The sequence below is a fragment of the Mastigoproctus giganteus genome, chromosome 2 (assembly GCF_048544385.1).
Source record: "Mastigoproctus giganteus isolate SK-2022 chromosome 2, ASM4854438v1, whole genome shotgun sequence".
Taxonomy (NCBI): Eukaryota; Metazoa; Arthropoda; class Arachnida; order Uropygi; family Thelyphonidae; genus Mastigoproctus; species Mastigoproctus giganteus.
Window position 1 is genome coordinate 258,743,774 of NC_143576.1, and position 20,033 is coordinate 258,763,806.

A 20,033-nucleotide genomic window follows, 5' to 3' on the forward strand; every position below is an offset into this window, starting at 1 on the left:
TTTTAGCTAGCAAAGACGCTGGTTTTAAAGATTTGTTTGAAATTTCTAATAAATATTACACTTAATATTAAATTGTTTCTTATTTTCATTTCGATGCCATATGCTTGCATTTCACTATGTATTGTCTATGTACACAGTCATATTATGAAGGTACATATAATACATACATAGACAAAATTTTTCACTAGTTTTTCTTATATATTTTATACTTTGGAACGGAACCCTTTTATTACTATGGGAGCCATAACTCAGTATTCGCGTTTTCAGTATTCGCGGCATTTCTCAGGAACGTAACCCCCGTGAATAGCGGGGGTTTACTGTATTGCAGTGCGATGAGTGCTGGCGGTTATCATATGAACGTAATTCTGTTCTACTGACACCAGACTCGTGATACATGATCATGTCCAACTGACTTTTGATATTATAACCATCAATATATACTGAAGTACATCATTCACTGACTAGCTGATGAAGAGGCATTTTGCCCTGAGAGCTTCTATGTATTTTAACATTTTATTCTATTATATTTTAACACTTATTTTATTGCATTTTAATGCTTTTATCTCGTGTATATATCATTTATTTATTTAACCAGTTAGTCGGTAATCGCAAGAAACTTGGATGATATGCAACCAGATGCATGAGGCTTATTTTCTAATAATCATCAGTTAAACTTTGAAAGAGGAATGATAATGGGTGCCTGGGTCACTCTATCACACACGGGCGCCTCTAGAGCAAGGTGGGCAGGAGCAGCAGTGCATAGCACACACTTCTTGATTAGACCGGGGTTCGAGCCCGTGACCACCAAATACGGAGGATGCGGAAAGGTCAGGGAATGACCACCATATATCCCCGAAGCAATATGGCCTTAGTTGCTAATGCTCCTAAAAAAAACCAAAAGTAACAAATAAGAACAACACTATCACGGTGGTGGTACAGAAATTGCACTATCCCTGTTCGACAGTGTCAACAGTGTATCGGGAATACACCATTTCCAGAATAACATCTCATCATGGACAGCACTGTAGGTGGAGGAAAGGTAGTGGATGAATGTGATTGTTGACATCTGTCTTGTATTGTTTCAGCCAACCGGAGAGCAACAGTGGTGCAAATCACTGTAGACTTCAACGAGGGAGGCACTGAAATGTCTCCACCAAGACCATCAGGCAATCATTAGCCGCAATAAGTTATGGGAGCCGCCAACCCACCAGAGTCCCATTGCTAACACCACGACACAGGACCCTACACCTCAACTGGGCAAAAGAACATCGGACCTTCGACAATTGGAGACTGGTGTTCTGGTCCAACAAGTCCTGTTATTTTGAGTGGACAGGAGAGTGCGTATCTGGCAGAAACTGTACAAAGCTATGCACTCATGTCAACAAGGAACTGTTCAGGCAGGTGGACGGTTGGTAATGGTCTGGAACGTGTTCAGGTGGCACACATTGGGATTTCTGGTATGTCTAGATGCATCTCTGAATGGCACAGGTTATGTGGCTATCTTTGCAGACATCTGCTTCGCTTCGTGGTCATTGTACACCCACCGGGCAATGGACTCTTCCAGCAGGACAGTGTGCCTACCCACAGAGCCGTGGTGACTAGAACATGGTTCGAAGAGCATTCCACAGATTTTACCACCATGGTATGGCCTTCCCATTCACTGAACAATGAACCCTGTGGAACATCTTTGGGATGCTGTGGAAAGGTCCCTTCGAGCTTTGGATCCTCCTCCCAAGAATGTGATGGAATTATGGACAGCGGTGCAGCAAGCATAGATGGAAATACCTGTGGAACACTTTTGTGAACTAATGGAACTCAATGCCTTGCTGTGTGACTGCCCTTATCTGGGCAAAAGGTGGGCCTACCTGTTACTAGGTAGGCATCCCATGATTTCTGTCTCCTCAGTGTACATGGTCAGGTTGTTGTTGTTTTTTTTTTTTTTTTTTATCTCTGCACTAAAACTGTCCTGTCAGAGCTTAGTGACATTGACAATGTTATATTACTTATTGTCAAATCCACATGCAAAATCAGAAGAAAATGGTTTTTATCCCAAACAAAATCTGTAATACATGTAGTTATCAAACTGAAAATGTATTATAGTGTTAATTTTTTTGTGGAAATTGAACCTTTTGAATTCCAGCATTATTTACACTGTCTTCTCTTTGCTTCTATCTCTAACAATGAAAGAAATACTAATTGTTGGATAATGTTCAAAAATTACTTATTTTTGAGATTTACATGAGCTAACACAGTGGGGCCCCAACATCCGATGGTAATTTGTTCCACAAAACCCAGTAGTACATTGATTTCCTGCAATTTGTTCCAAACCTTTGACAGGCAACCCCAACAACACATAAAATAAGTATTTCTTACATACGATACTTGATTTTTACAAAAATGAATTATAAAGATTATTTAATAAATAGTTAAAACATCTTAAAATAAAAACCAAACAATAAAATAGCATTTAACTTAGACTTGAAGTGCAGAGCTGATGAAATCAACGGTGAAGGAATTAGATCAGACAGTGTCTTTTGTGTTTTGCTGCTATTGGCAAAGAAACTGTCCAAACTGGACTGTATTTTACGACTTTTTTTTAGCCTCCTGAAGTAAGGAATGACTTAGTCTTCCATTTTGCACCTCATGAGTTCAGTGTTTTCAATGTTGGGATGTTTTTTCACCACTTCTCTTAAATGCTCCCAACAAAAAATGAGTCTTCAAATCTTCAGCTGGCACTTTTGGGTGTCCTCTTCTCCAGTGTCACCCTTCGTAAATTTCTCTAACTCTTGTAGCTCCTCTCTCGTTAGCTCATGCACATGAGTGTCAAAGTCCTCCAAATCCTCTTCATCAACCTCCCCTATTGATTTACCAAGAGTGACAATATCATTTGTCAAAGCACCATCTTCAAATCAAAGTTATGGATGATTAAAGGCCAGATGTTTTTCCAGGCCGAATTTAAATATCTGGTGGAAGCATCATTCATCATTCTGAGAACTTACGATTAGCCTCACACAGTCTAGGATGTTGAACTTCGACCTCCAAAAATCTTTGCGGGTGACAGCATTTTCAGCAGAGGTCGCTGTAAAGCAACTTGCAAACATTTTCTTGAAGTTTGTAATCGCTCGCTGGTCCATTGGTTGAATAAGAGGAGTGTTGTTGGGTGGCAAAAATTTTACTTGAACAAAGTAAAATTGTGCCTCAAGAGAATAAGGTTGGGATCATGGCCTGGTGCAGGAGCAGTGCCTTCACAGGAAGCTTATTTTTCTGAAGGATAGAAAACTTCAAGTGCCCATTCATTAAAGACATACAGTATCTTGTAACAGAGGCCGCCTTATTACTGCACCAAAACACTCCCAGTATGCTTTTGTTCACATTTTGCTGTTTAAATACTCTGGGGATGTTAGTGATATGCCAGCAAAGGCTTCAGCTTAAAATCTCCAGAAGCATTGGCACCCAACGGAAGAGTGAGCCTATCTTCCATAGGCTTCTATCCAGGTCCAGTGAGGTACGTTCTTCTGGGCATTTTCTTCCAGAAGGGCTGGTTTTGTATAATAACAAAAATGCACTCTGCTTACACACTGGACAAGTGCATACATCAAACACAAGATAAAGAAACTGTTCAAAGTACTGTAATGCGTGGAAACGTTTGTGTTGAACAATAATATAGACGCTAATTGGTTGAGAATAATCATACCAATGATGTTCCGCACAGCATGCATCTGAAAATTTCCACCAATGCATCATTTCAGCTATATTGGAAGGCCATCTGTTCCTGCAAATATCATTGGTCCTTAAAATAAAAAATCGTATGGCAGTTAAATCATTTCCTGATAATATAAGATGTCGATGTCATTGGAAGTTGAGGCCCCACTGTATATAAATGAGCATGGCAAAACATTTTAAAAGCTCTGCAATATTTCTTCATGGAAGAAAATAATGAAATTTTATCATCCAGATAATCAACAATATTTTTTAATTTAGAGCCCCTATTTTTAATTCTTGTTTGTCCTTTTGTGTTGGTGGGTGGGTAGGTAGAGATGCAAATGTACAGAATATCTGCAGAAATCTCTTCCTGCTAAATTCAATCTTGAAAACTGCTTTCTCTGCGAGTTCTTCCGGTCGGTATTTCTTGATATTAGTTTATTCCTTTACCTGAAAGACCCTGTTGCTTGTATAATTCGATGCTTATTTTAGAAGATGAGCCAAAAAAATGCCTTTTAGCTCATTTAGTGAGACTGAAACCCACTCACACCTTATGGAAAGTTGGAAACTGTCATCTTTTAGAAGGTAGTTTCCAAAAGTTGTTTTTTTTCCCCCTCAATTTCTTCATCAGAAAGGTATTAATTTCTGAAATTTGTCATTAGAAAACAAACACTTTGTGGATCATGATTGCATGTGTAAATTGCTTTACTCTAGCACAGAGTATAAGTTAGTCTGATTTCTACACTGAAAAAAAAAAAAACAAACATTGCCATCTGCTATTAAAAATTAAATGTAAACATTAACTTCGTTTTTCGGATTGTTTATATGAAGTTCAAGTGGATGGGTTACAATAATTGCCAGCACGTTGGGAAAACAAATTTTATGATTGCAAATGTTGATAGTTTCAACATTGAAGTGAAAAGGATGAAAACAAACTAAAATAAAGAATCATAATAATAATTAAATTAAAAGTAATAATAATAATTAAAAGCTGCCTGCCATTAACAATTGAAAGTAAATGTCAGTAAAAGTCAAATTAGGTTTTCAGATTGTTTATGTGAAATATAATTCAGCCAATACGCTGGTTAAACAAATCATAATTGGAAATGCTATCACACTAGGGTGTGACATTGAACTTGAAGAGGATAGGAAAAAAAAAAAAAAACAGACACTACCTACCATTAAAGATTGAATATAAACTTTTATTCAGTTTTTTGGATTATTATGTGAAGTATAAAAATAGATGGTTGTAGAATAATTAAGCCAGTACAGTGGAAAAACAAATTTCATAATTACTGTTGATGGTTGTAACATTCCACTGAACGAAGACCAAGAAACTGCCACCTACTATTAACAGTTGAATATAAACATTGATTTAGCTTTTCAGATTTTTTTTTATAAAATGTAAGTACAGTAAACCCCCTGTATTTGCGGTATCCTTATTCATGGTTGCTGATTTAATATAAAATGAAACCTAAAAAAAAAAATGGTTAATTTTAAAGCGCCGTGAACATTTTCCACCATAAAAAAACATGGGCGTGGATAAAATAATCTTGCCCAGTTAAAACAGTGCTCAGTGAGGGGGGGGGGTGACAAAATCACGTGCATGGTTGTTTCCCACTAATCCTTATTCAGTATGTGTTATGCGCTTGTCATGGAAGGTTTCTTCGTTTGCTTTTAATTGATATGCTTACAAGTGAAAAATCTACCATTTTGCAGTGTGTTAGTGTAAACAGACTTTTTAGAGTGTTAACAGTTAAAAGAAAGTGACTTTATTGTGGACAATTTCTTTTCTAACCTCTACAAAAATATGGCTACGAATAACAAGGGAATTGTGAAAAGATCAAAGGTGATGACATTAGTGAGTAAAATTGAGTTATTAGACAAAATTTATAATGGTGAAAGTGTCTCATCAGTGGCAAAACATTATAAAATCAGTCAATGGTATGATCAATCAAGAAATGGGACGAAAATCCACCGTAGTGTGCGTGAAAATGCACTAATTGGTTCAAAAATTTGCTCTGTAACTCATGATGCTAAATTAGAAAAAATGGAAAAGGCTTTAAATCTGTGGATAGCAGACCGAACTCAAAATAAAATTCCATTAAGTTCACTCATCATTTGTGAAAAGGCAAAACACCGTTATCAACACTTTAGCAAAACTTGTGATAGCACTGGTGAGATAAGTTTTTTAGCTAGCAAAGGCTGGTTTGAAAGATTTAAAAATCGATATGGCCTTAATAACGTGAAACTTGTAGGAGAGTCTGCATCAGTGGATTTCGTGGCTGCAGAAAGTTTCCTGACTGAATTAAAAAATTAATTATGGATAAAGGATATGTTCCTGATGTGTTCAATGCAGACAAAACTGGTTTTTTTTTTTTTTGGAAAAGAATGCCAGCCAGAACATACTTAACACAAAATGAAAAATCTGCTCCTGGATTTAAAGCTTCCAAAGATAGGCTTACTCTTTTGTTTTGTGCAAACGCTAGTGGACACACATGACAAACTGATGCTAGTGTATAAATTGCAGAATTCATGTGCTTTGAAGGAAAAGAATAAAGATCAAAGTTTATTGGAAATCCAATAAAAAAGCCTGGGTAACAACTATACTTTTTAGAGTGGTTTAATGATAGCTTTGTGCAAGAGGTGGAAAGGTAATTCAAAATCTTTGCCTTTCAAAGTTCTGCTTCATTTTGATAACATGCCAAGAAGTCTAGAATTTGACAACCCAAACGTTGAAATTGTGTTTTTGCCACCCAACACCACATCACTTTTACAACTGCTAGACCAAGGTGCGATTGCTGCATTTAAGTCCTACTATATTAGGAGAACTTTTACTGCCTTAATTGAAAAAATGGAAAGGGAGTCAGACTTAACTGTAAGTCAAAGTTGGAAAAATTATAACATTGTAGATTTCCTGATCAACATCAAGGCATCACTTGATGAGATAAGAGCATCTATAATTAATGCGTGTTGGCAAAAATTGTGGCCAGAAGTGGTTGTTGCTAAAACAATCACTAATGTCAATGAACTGGTTGCTGATGTTGTAGCAATCGCACGGGGAATGGAAGGTGGGGGCTTTGAAAACATCGATGCAACAGACATTCAGGAACTTGAGACTCGTAGTAGTAGTGGCATGTGATGCAAGAAAGCAAGTGTATGAGCTTATGCAGCATCAGCCAAAAAAAAAAAAAAAAAAAAAATCACACCATTCCCTCCAAATGCCTGTCCAGTTCCTCGTTAAATTTATTCAACCTATCAACTTCCACAACGACAGATGGAAGTTTGTTCCAGCAATTAACCACCTGCTGGCTAAAGGCAAATTTCCGCACATCTATTCTACATCTGTCTTTTCTTAATTTGAATTTATGCCCCCTTACGTTCGTAATCTGAACAAGTGGAAGGACCCCATCAGAATTCAGCGTGCTCAACCCATTCAAGGCCTTATATACCTCAATCAGATCACCGTGCAGGTGCCTAGTCTCCAGCCACTGCAATTTGCGGAACTTAAGCCTCTCTTAGTAAGAGGATCCCTTCACCCCCTCACCAATCTTGTTGCCCTTCTCTGTACACGCTCAAATAAATCTACATCCTTCCTAAAATGAGGCCTCCAGACCCGTACGCAGTGCTCAAGGCGTGGCCTGACCATTGCCTTATACAGAGGGATAATCACCTCCTTTTCCCTGCTAGCAAAATTCCTATATATCATTGATAAAACCCCATGACCTGCCCTTGCAGCCTGTCTACATTGCTCAGAGAACTTCATATCTGACTGCACAATTACTCCCAGGTCTTTTTCATTTTCTACCACCTTAAGTGTAGTACCACACAGTTGGTACGTTTCTCTAGGGTTACTTCTACCCATGTGCAGTACTTTGCATTTGTCAAGGTTAAACTTCAGTTGCCACTTCTTAGCCCATCTGCCCAAATTATCTAGATCCTGTTGCAGTAGCACACTGCCATTACTGTCATTAACAACCCTGCCAACCTTTGTATCATCTGCAAACTTCGACATTAAGCCTGATATACCTTCATCAATATCATTGATAAATATAGAAAACAACAGTGGACCTAACACCGAACCCTGTGAGACTCCACTAATAACATTAGTCCAAGAAGAGCAGCACCCATTGATTACCACCCTCTGTCTTCTCCCACTTAACCATCCTTTTATCCATTGTAGCAACTTACCCTTAATACCATTCTGCTCCAAATTATATAATAGTCTTCAATGCGCAACAGTGTCAAAAGCTTTCCTGAAATCCAAATATATGATATCAAAATTATTTTTTGCATCCAGTTCCTTTGTAACCAAATCATAATATCCTATCAAATTTGTCAGACAAGACTTTCCCTTAACAAACCCATGCTGTGTCTGAATTATTGCTGCAGTCTTGTCTAGATGATCCTGCAATGCATCTTTAACCAGTGACTCCATTATTTTACCCGGAACAGAAGTTAAACTAACTGGTCTGTAATTACTCGTGTCACCCTTCGATCCCCCTTTGTGAATTGGGGATACATTTGCACATCTCCAGTCCGTAGGAACCTCCCCTGAGTCCAAGGATGCTCTCATAATTATGGCTAAGGGTTTGCTTAGTTGCTTTGCCGCCTCCTTTAATATAACTGGATAGATCCCATCCACAACAGGTGCTTTTCTTACGTTTAACTTCAACAATTTCTCTTGCACTTTGCTCTCAGTTATTACAAGATCATTAAGCACCCTGCTACAATTTGATAACCTTCTGCCATTTTCAAACCTTAATAACTCCTCATGTGTGAATGTATATGCAAAATACTCATTCAGTTTGTTTGCTATCTGAGCAGGATCATCAACAGTCGAACCATCGATGTCAAGTGGACCAATCAGGTTCATCTCCTTCCTTTTAGAGTTTATATAAGTAAAGAAATCTTTGCTGTTTTTCTTAGCATCTTTTGCCAAGGATTTCTCGTAATCTGCCTTCGCCTGCCGAACCGCCTTTGTGACCTGATTACAGATTAACTTATCTGCCATAGGCTTCTGAGTCGCTTGATAATTTATATGCATCCCATGCATTTTTCTTCTCTGTTACGAGTCTCATTAGTTCATTTGACAACCATTTAGGCCTAAACCTTGAACAATATTTCTTAATAGGTATGAAACTTTTAGTAGCTTCCACGATTAATTCCTCAAATACTTCCCACTTAGAATTTACTGTTGGTAACATCGTCAGTTGATCCCACTGTACAGAATTTAAAAACTGTCGGAGACCACTGTTACTCGCCTTTACGGAAGCAAAAACCCTTTCCTTTACCCCTGATGGTAATTAAATCTTTAAGTAAATCCCACGTCAGTACATTGTGATCACTGCCACCTAGTGATTCTTTTATCTGCAAATTCCTAATACATGAATGATCACTGCTGATAACCAGATCAAGAGTATTACTTTCTCTGGTTGCCTCTCGAACATGCTGCTGCAGAAAACAATCATCCAATAAATCCACAAAAGTCTGACTAGTGTGCGAGTGCCCAACCGACAAGTTCCAGTCAATATCTGGGAAGTTAAAATCCCCCATTATAAGACATTCCAATTTACTAGCCCACTCTATTTCTCTGTACAATTGTTCATTGTACTCATTCGAGTCATTAGGCCTATAACACACTCCTACTCTAATTTTTGCTTTCGCAGTGCTTATGTCACACCATACTGACTCAACAGTGTACTGTTCATCTATATCAACTGGATGCACTTCTTTTGATTTTGTTTTTCTTTATTAACAGCATAACACCTCCTCCCTTCCTATCCTGTCTATCCTTTCTGTACACATTGTACTCCCCAAATTCCAGTTCGGCATTCCTTATATCTGTGTGACACCACGTCTCTGATATCCCAACAATATCCGCCTTTGATGTCTGGACCAACACTTCAAATTCATCAAACTTATTTACTATACTTCTAGCATTGGTATACATGCAAGTATACATGCACCTATTGCTATTCCCAGCCACTCTAACACATCCCATGTACCCACCTGTTTCACGATGACTGACATCCGTCCCTGAAACCCCCAACACCCCTTGCTCCAGGTCGCTACGTATTCTAATAGAAGTTGTGCAAGAATCCCCTTCACCTCTGCCTACGGCTACTGTTAAACTATTAGTCCTTGTATCCCCCCAAACTATCAGTTTTCTGACCCACCTAACACTGCCTCGATAGCATCAGCAAATATTCTTGCATCCTTTCTATTTAAGTGTATCCCATCCCTGTAGAAGCAATCTCTCCTGTTAACAAGTACAGTCCAGGCTGACAAAAATTCTACCCCTTGAGCCTTGCACAATCTTTCCAGGGCTGAATTGATCGACAAGGCTCTCATCATATACTCCCTCCTATCGTGTCTGGGCAGAATTGCAGACACTTTTAAATTCAACCCTAATTCACGGCTTTTTTTCATCAGTGACCTGTACTTGTTAAGTAATTCTGCTGGTCTCCTCTTAATATCATTAGTGCCAACGTGTTGGCACTAATGATAGTGAGTGAGAACTTGCACTATTGCAAGTTCTCATGCAGGTGAACTTGCAATAGAAGAGTTGGATGAATTAGTAACAAGGTCAAATGAGAACCAAAATGATCCTGAGGAAGATCTTGACGTTGTTAGACCAGAATTAAATAGCAAATCATTAAAGGAAATCTTTAGCCTCTCCATACAACTTTCAGAAAAGGTGGTGGAAACGGATCCTAATGAGGAAAGAAGCATAAAGTTTAAATGAGACCTAGAACAATTACTCTTGCCTTACAGGGAAATTCAAAAGGAGCTCAATAAAAAAAAAAAATGAAGAAACAAACTTCAATTAAGAGTTATTTTTCGCCCAGGAATCCATATTCTTGATATGTTTTTGAAAGATTGGTTTGAAATTTCTAATACAGAGACTCCCTGATTAACGTAAGGTGGCATTCCGCGGACCTCTACTTAAGTCGGATTTACACAAGTTGGAATTTCCCCCATGGTTGTGCAGCACTTGCAACTGTGCTTGCTGAATTGATTGAATCAAAAAGAAATGTTCGACGAACATGTGAGTAGAATTATTTATTGTATTTATTCAATTTTTTTATCTCGTGCGCAGGAAAAATTACAAAGTATACAATTTAAAAAAATTTTAAATTATAAAATTACAAAAAAAGAGAGGAGACAGGCATAACGTCAGTAAGTTTTACCTCTCGCACATAGTTGCCAGCATCGATGTCTGTCTTCAGCTGATAAGTACGCCACATGGAGATTTAGAAGGGGTCGGCTGCTCACCCTTACAAAAGAACATATTAATGGATGACAGGATGGCGGCTTTTTCTTTTCATCGTAGATTTCTTTGTAGCAAGCATATCATTCACCCCTCTCTTAACTTTTAAGAGTCGTTCACTCTCAGGATCCATCTTCTCCAACTTTGCCATTGCCGATGCAATTTCACGAAATTTTATTGCTCTCTCTCTCTGGTGATGAAATGTCTCGGCTCCTCATTTGGTTTATCTTGAGCTTCGTCAGCATTTTCTTCTTTCACTGTTGCTGCCTGCAAGCCAATTTCTTCGTTAGATAATTTTCTTCCTTTTCTTCCTTTATTAACTCCTCCATGTCTTTGGCAACAACCTCCAACTGAAGTAGCTCTGCAACCTTCACAATCATCTGTAACCTCTTCACATGATTCATCTTTTTCAAAGCCTTTTATGTGCCATGGGCATATTTTCTTCCATGTGCCATTTAAACAACTTTTAGTAATATCTGCCCGGGCCTTATTAATGTTTAAGATGGCTTGGTAAATAGATGAGTGAAGTCATCTTTGGTGGTAAAAATATGACTCTTGTTTGAATTGAAATCATCTAGATGCATAGGATGTCCAGGAGCATCATCTAATAGAAGCAAAATCTTGAAAGGAACATCATTGTCTTTACAATATTTTTAAACCTCTGGAATTAAGCAGCATTTAAACTAATCCTCAAAAAGATATTGTTATCCATGCTCTCTGGTTCGATCAGAAATGCTTGGGGAGCGTGGCTTTATTGATGGTACGCAAGCAGTGGTTTTAATCTGTAATCTCCCGCTGCATTAGCCCCAAGCAAGATCTTGGCCCTATCTTTTGAAGCCTTGAAACCTGGCATTGTTTTTTAATACAGAGCAGTCTCGTCAATATTAAAAATTTGCTGCAGTGAAAAAAGCCGCCTTCATCAATAATTTTTTCCAATACATCACAATTTCTCTGCAGCTGCAGAATCGGCACTGGTGACTTCACTGCATGCTTTAATGTTATGGAAACCAGCACAGTGCTTGAACCTATTAAAGCATCTGTTGCTTGCCACGAACTTGGCTTGGGGTTCCCTGTACTTATCCTTAATATCTTCATAAATACTTGCTTTTGCTTGAGTGGTCATTGGACTTAGGGGCACTTGCTTCTGAATCTGATATTCCATCCATATGATTAATAGCTGTTCCATCTTCGATATAGCACCTGAACACTGTTGTGATCACTGTTGGTCTCAATTGCGTTGATCCTTTGACATGTTCTTTTATATGTGCACTGTCTCTTAAAATAGTATGCAATGTTGAAGCAGCAAGATCTAATTCTGTGCAATAAATGACAAACTTTGTCCTACTTCGTACTTCTTAATCATCTTCATTTCTAAATCAATTTTGTTCTGTTCCTTAACACTGCCAGCACTCGCACTTTCTGTTGTTCCCTTCATCATTGTAATGCGTAAATAGGAATGAAGAGAAGTTTCTGAAAATTCGTTTTTTATATGATTAAAGATTTCAGTGAAGGGAAACTCATTTCACAATAACATAAAAACCCAGAGAATTCCAGTTATCGGTATTATCGCAAATACAATAAGAGAGTTTACTTGTCCGTTTGTAATAGATTGCGCTAACAGAAAAGCCCAATAAACCGGAAAGTGCAAATCGTTTTTATTGTTTTTTGGTCGTGACTTCCAGAAACATACTTTAGAAAAATATCACAAAGCCATTCAAAATTGATTCTTATAACAGACATATAACAATGAAAGTGTACAATTTCCATTATAAATATGATCTTTTAGAGAGATAAATAGCTTAGTAATAAGCGAAATTTTCAACTTCCAAGGACTTGGAATGAATTACAAAAAAAAACCACTTTATTGGGTTCACATTATATTTTCGCAATACCTCCATTTATCTCTACAGATGGAAGATAAGTTTCCATATTTTTCAGTTTGTGCAGGCCAGCAAAAACTTAAGTAAAGTTGAATTTGCATAAGTAGAGTATTGTGCAAGTCTGGAAGTTCCTGTAAATATTACATTTAATATTAAATTGTTTCTTATTTTCATTTCAATGCCTTAAGATTGTATTTCACTATTTAGTGTCTATGCCATTGGGCATTCTATGTTAGTCTATGTACATAGTCATATTATGTAGGTACATGTAATACATGCATAGACAAAATTTTAGACTAGTTTTTCTTATATATTTCATACCTTGGAACTGAATCTTTTTATTACTATGGGTGCCATAACTTAGTTTTTGGTATTTGCGGCATTTCTCAGGAACGTAACCCCCGTGAATAGCAGGGGCTTACTGTAGATAGCAATGCATTAATTGAGCCAGTAATAGGCAAATAAATTCTGTAATTGAAAATGATGATGGCCGTGGCATCAGACTCAGAGAGGGATTTTATGAAGTTGCGGAGGGCAGCGTAACATCACACTGCATAGGGATAAACAAATAACAAGCCATTTCATTGAACTCTTTCATTTTATATTATGAAGAATAGTTACAAAATAGAAATTGTAAAAATAAGTTGGTTTATTTAAATTTCAAAGAGAAAGCAACACATGCATTTGTGTCCATCTTTAACTGATTAGTAATGCTGATACTTAGATATTCAAATCTTATGAAAAGCAGTAGAGACAAATTAAGTGTAAAATTTATTTTTGTTTTACTGTCTGGTCATCAGTGAATTAACTTGGTCAAATATTTTAAATAGCAAATGCATTGTTTATACTTTTTTTTTTTTTTTCATAATGCTTTATTTTAATATGAAAATGTTAAATAGTAATATAAAAAAAACAAAAAAAAACAGGTACTATCAGTTTTGTGATTTAAGGTATTTTTCCTGGAAATCATTGGCAAAAACCAACATCTTGGAAACTATTTTCTGTAGAAAATAGTGTAATATGGCTGGGCTATATTCTCAGACTATTGGACTCCTTCCCCTTTCAAGGATGTGCTAATTTTGGTTATAAACAACACAAGTGATTTGAATTTGTTGTGCAATATAATTTCAGGGATGGCTAATTACATCAGGAGCATTGTTTTACGATAAAATTTATTTATTATTATTTTTTTTTGTTTCTCTTGTGGGGGGATATGATTATATGTTATACCCAAAACCATGGCATAATCAGTTATAGTATCTTGTGGATGTACTGTATTTGTGGTAGAGAATCCATTGAGAGACTCTGAGATAATCTAAGTGACCTTTATTAGCTTAGTGTTGGCTGGGGTAAATGGCAGCCTTTCAGTTTGCCTTTGAGCTTAGGAAATAGAAAAATGTTACGAGGTACGGTAATTTGATGTTTTACTTGTGTAGTTTGTTCTCAATGGTTGAAGCTGTTGTGATGCCATGCCATTTCTGGACATTTTTGGGTAGTCTTTTCTGATCCACTTCCTGGTTTAATTTCTTTAAATCTTCAGTAATATTGTCAGAAATTATCATTATATTGCCATAATATTGTAATCTGTACAATGTTTTTTAGAGTACAATTTATGGTTGTAATTAATACCTTTCATATTGCAAAATGTGATGATAATATGATTACCAGCAGACTTTATGGACAGTGCCTTCTTTGGAAGAAGATATGCCCTGCTTCCACTTTGCTTTGAATGAGGATTGTAGTAGTAGATCTAGAACCCATCATCAATGATGTTCTGCTCAAAAAATCTCTTCTGATTCTGAAAGGTGTTTCACACAAACACATGTGAACTGTAACTTGCCTTTTTTTTTTTTTCTTTTTCTTTTTCAGGAGTAAGGACTCAAGGGATGCAACAACAAATGTGTGTCATTCCTAAATGTACTTTCAAAATGCTTCATGCAGTGCAAAGGCCTGTTCAAGTTTTGCAATCATAATTCCATCTGTCTTCAAGGATAATATCAGATGCTGTATGAATTGGTCCACTTGATGTCAAGGGTGCCTCCGTAGCCAGGTGGGCAGGAGCAGCAGTGCGTAGCACACGCTTCTTGATTAAACCGGGGTTCAAGCCCGTGCCCACCAAATATGGAGGATGCGGAAAGGTCAGTGAATGACCACCGCTTATCCCCAGAGCAATATGGCCTTAGTTGCTAATGCTCCTAAAAAATCCAAATAACAAAAAAAAAAAAAAAAACTGTCAATGGTTTAAATGTTGATTATCCTGCTCAGGTTGCTGACAAACCGAATAGGTATTTTGCATTTACATTCACACATGAGGAATTCTTTAGGAAGGGGATGCCAGAAAGTTACGAAGTTCTAACAGAGAGCTAAATGATTTTGTGATAACTGAGAGGAAAGTGAAAGAAATTGTTGAAGTTAAACATAAAAAAGGCACTGTAGTGCATGGTATCTATCCAATTATATTAAGGGAAGCAGCAGAGGGAGTAAGCAAACCCTTAGCCCTAATTATAAGAGCACCTGTGGATTTACAAATGGACTGAAGATGTGCATATTTATCCCCAATTTACAAAGAGAAGATCAGCGTGACATAAGTAATTAGAGCTGTTGCTTAACATTTTTTTCCTGAGAAAATTAATTTAGTCACTGGTTAAAGAAGTAATGCTGGACCATCTAGACTGCAGTTATACTGCAGTCAGTGCTTGGAGTTTTTAAAGGTGATCTTGGCTGACCAGTCTGATTGTATACTCTGATACATTAACAAAGGTAGATGTAAAAATAATTTTGATATCATATACTTGAATTTCAGAAAGCTTTTTATATTGTTACACACATAAAAGACATTTAAATTTGAGCAGTGTTGTATTAAGGGCAGATTACGCTGTGATAAAGGGTTTATTCAGATAGTGGTTATTAGTGGATACTGCTCTTCATAGACTCTTGTTAGTAGCGGTGGTTTCAGTGATGGATCCATTGTTATTTTCTATATCTATTAATGATATTGATGAAGGTAACTTTGCATGGTGATTGGTGACAGTAATCAAGGTAAGCTTCTCCAACAAATTGTAGAAAAATTAGACATGGGTTGAGAAATGGCAGTTGGTGCTTTTAACATTAACAAACGAAAGGTATTGCATATGGGTAGCAGTAACCCAAGAGGAACGTGCCAACTGTGTGGTACTACACTCAGGGAGGTGGAGAATGAAAAAGACCTGGGGGTAATCGTGTGGTCAAATATGAAGCCAGATATCTCTGATCAGTGCAGAGACAGGCTGCTAGGACAACTTATGGATTGATTGACAGTTTTGTCTTAACAATACTTGCTTCATTTCTGCAAATTGCAGCTTCTTGAGACTAGGCACCTGTGAGGTAATCTGATCAAGGTGTTTAAGGCTTTGAATGGATTGAGCAAGCTCAGTGCTGATGATATTTTTCTACTTGCTCAAACTATACTTATGAGAGGGCATAAATTCAAATTGAAGAAACAGTTACAGGATAGATGTGTGGAAATTTACTTTTAACTAGTGGATAGTTGATTGTTGGAAGAAACCATCTGTTGTTGTGAAAGTGGGTAGTTTGAATGAACTACCCACTTTCTTGTCTAGTTATTCAAAAAAGGAAGAACTAAAATTTTTGTAGGGTATGGATGATGGAAGTGTGTAGTTTTTTTTTTTTTTTTTGCTGATGCTGTCTAAGCTTGCTTTCTTGCATCATTTGCCATTACTAATATTTAATATCTGGTAGATTTAAAAGTATGTAATTTCATTAATAATCATTTTAGATATTGTGTAGTAAACTAGTTTAAATTTTTCTTCACTAAAAACATTAATTGGGGAGGCAGAATATTTTCATATTCTCGTGGAGTTTATTATTGCGTATATTGTATGCCATCTAAAAATTCAAACATCTGTAACATATTATATTCCTTAATTTATATTCAGCTATATTTAAAACTATTTTCTTTAAATTGCAAATTTCTGGAAACATTTTTGTTTTTAATGACTAAATATTGCATCGAAATACATCGCAATATAAAAAGTAATTTTTACTGCATATACTATTGACCATTTAGTTTCTACTCACTCACACTTATTTTGTTATTTTTTTTATTTATTTATTATTTTTTATTATAAAGGAAGAATATTTTATATTTACAATGTCTAATATTTTCAAATATTATTTGTAGGGATCTGTGGTCATACAAGGTTTAGAAGAAGTTTGTGTTAATTCCAAAGATGAAGTTTATGCTATACTTGAAAGAGGAACAGCCAGGAGACAAACAGCAGCAACTCTAATGAATGCTACTTCTAGCCGAAGTCATACTGTTTTCTCAGTTACTATTCATATTAAGGAAATTATGTTGGATGGAGAAGAATTAGTAAAAATTGGGAAATTGAATCTGGTTTGTAAAGCATAAATAAATTAACAAGCATTGTTAATTTTAGTTTTATTTTCATTTTTTAATAGGTAGTAAATCAATAGTTTCTTTCTGTCAAAATTTTGAATTTCTCATTAGAAATTAGCAGTAGTTATTACAGCATAAGCCAGCAAAGGTTACATTAAAATTTTGCTTTATTTTTTGAGCTTTCAGAATGAGCAACGTTTTGAACTAGATACACACAGAAACTTAAAACAGGACGGTTGAAGTAAAAAAAAAAAAAAAAAAAAAATCAGAATACATATAAATCTGCCACTTCTTTTGATATAAATAAGTTTTTAAATAATTGGGTATAGCATATAACTGAATAAACTTTTTTTTTGATGAATCTGCTGAATTTAATGGTTGATATTAGGTGGCTCTGCTTGCATTCAGCCTAAGTATGGGAACCATGAGCTGCTATAAGTATCTACAATATTAGATGAAAAAATATACCAGGGCCTTGTATATCACTTGTTTAGACAGGTTTATTTTCCTGTCTGTTTTTTTTTTTTTTATTTATTTTTTTTTTAAATAAAGAGTTAACTTTTATATCTTCATTTCAGTGATTGTGTGTGCATGTGTTTTTTTTTTTTAAAGTGGCATTAATATTATAGTTCAGCGCACCATTATTATTAGGTAATTTATTCCCCTTTGTATATTGTAGTTCTGTTGTTAAAAGAACGTTAAATTAGTTTAAATATGTTTTGTGTTTGAGGAAAATTTATTTGTGGGAGAAGTTTGGGTTACTTTGAATTTGTTGAGTGATGTAACTGAGTTGTGGTTGTGTTAATCTGTTTGTAAGTTGGCACGATGTGCTCTAGTTGACTTCAACCAAGTTATAGTACTTCTAATTAGCCAATGCTATGAAAGAACAAAAAAAATAAAATAAGATAAAAATAAGTGAAGCAAAGAACTTTTTTACAATTTTGTTCAGACAGTGATTGTTATTACAGTTAGTTCCCGACATTGAGTTAATTCGTTCCTAGTACTTGTAAAGCGGGAATTTATTTCCCATAGACGTAATATTAAAAACAGGGGTTACGTTCTCAACAATTAGTAGAGGCATATGATGTAAGCTCCCTCTTACGGCAGTGAGAGGATCAGAGTGGAAGCAGAGGGTGCTAAGAATCTCTGGGTACGACCAGGCTGCCATGCACGGAAATTGAACTTGGCCTGTTATAACGTACGATCACTCATCGGTGAAGACAGGATATTAGAGCTGGAAAAGGAATTAGAAAATGTGAATTGGAATATCATTGGTTTGGCTGAAACAAGAAGAAGAAATGAATCACTTATAAGTTTATCAAGTGGAAATCTCCTGTACACTAATGGAAACAGTGAAAGGAGTGAAGGTGGAGTTGGGTTTCTGGTCCATAAAGATTTTAAAAACAACATTTTGGAATTCAAAAGTACATCACCAAGGGTGTCAAGACTAATATTCAAGATTTCTAAGAGGTACAAGCTAAAGATTATAATGATTTATGCACCAACATCGAGCCATGATGATGAAGAGGTTGAAGAAATGTACACTGAAATTGAGTCTTCTAGATGAGCAGAAAACCCACTACACTATTATTATGGGGGACTTCAATGCTAAGGTTGGAAAAAGGCAAAACAGCACAGAAAGAGGAACTATAGGAAATTTTGGAATTGGTGAAAGAAATAAAAGAGGTGAGAGACTTGTGGAATTTGCAGAATCTCAAGGACTGTCAGTAATGAACACTTTTTTCAAGAAAAGGGTGAACAGAAAGTGGACATGGAAGAGTCCAAATGGATTAACAACTAATGAAATCGACTTCATCCTCACTAACAGAAGATATATTGTGAATGATGTTACCATCCTGAATAAGGTAAATGTTGGAAGTGATCACAGAATGGTAAGATGTACACTTGATATAGATGTAGGAAAGGAAAGGAAAAAACTGACTCGAGTAAATAATACAAAGGTCTTTGAGATAACAGAGGAGGAGAAAAAGCAGTATGTACTGGAACTTAAGAACAAGTTTGAGCTTCTGCAGACTGCTCAGGACCAAGATATCGACGAGGAATATTACAACTTTCTGAAAGTGATAAAGCCCAAGAAACCTATAGGGAAACAGAAATCCAAAGAAGAAAAAATTAGTCAAGAAACACTTGTCATGATGAACCAAAGACGACAAATGAAGAGCAAGAAAAACACTGACAGGGAGAAAATTGAGTATACTGAGTTATGCAAAGCCATTAGAAAGAGACTCAGAGAGAACATAAGAAGATTTAACACAAGAAAAGTAGAACAAGCATTAAGGGAAAACAAAGGATTTAAATCAGCAGCCATGAGCAGTAATACAGAAAGACAAATGATACTGAAACTGAAGAATAGCGATGGTGTACTTATAAACAGCAGAGAAGGCATAATTCAAATAGCAGAAGACTACTATAGAGAATTATACAAGGAGCGAGGGAATGATAGCAGCAGTTGGGAACATGGATTGCAAAGTAGCAACACATACGACATACCCGATATTCTTCCTGATGAGGTAGAACATGCATTGAAGAAAATGAAGGATCGGAAAGCCCCGGGGGAAGATGAAGTTACTGTAGAGTTGTTAAAATTGGGAGGAAGAGACATAACACAAAAACTGGCAAGGCTCTTCACAAAGTGCATTAGAAAAGGTGTGATGCCTAAGCAGTGGAATAATGCAATCATAGTTTTGCTGCATAAGAAAGGAGATAAATCAGAAATTGGAAATTATAGACCAATTAGCTTGTTATCCCATATCTACAA

The 20,033-nt window shown here is 36.3% G+C and overlaps 1 protein-coding gene across 1 annotated transcript in view; it reads left to right on the forward strand.

The window, feature by feature from the left end:
* The window catches only part of LOC150090420 (kinesin-like protein KIF11-B), a 336,901-nt gene that overhangs the window by 77,743 nt on the left and 239,125 nt on the right, over positions 1-20,033 (forward strand). Inside the window, exon 6 of the mRNA XM_090390308.1 lies at positions 17,036-17,251. Coding sequence (XP_090246434.1) covers positions 17,036-17,251 — 216 coding nt within the window. The remainder of the gene's footprint in view (positions 1-17,035; positions 17,252-20,033) is intronic.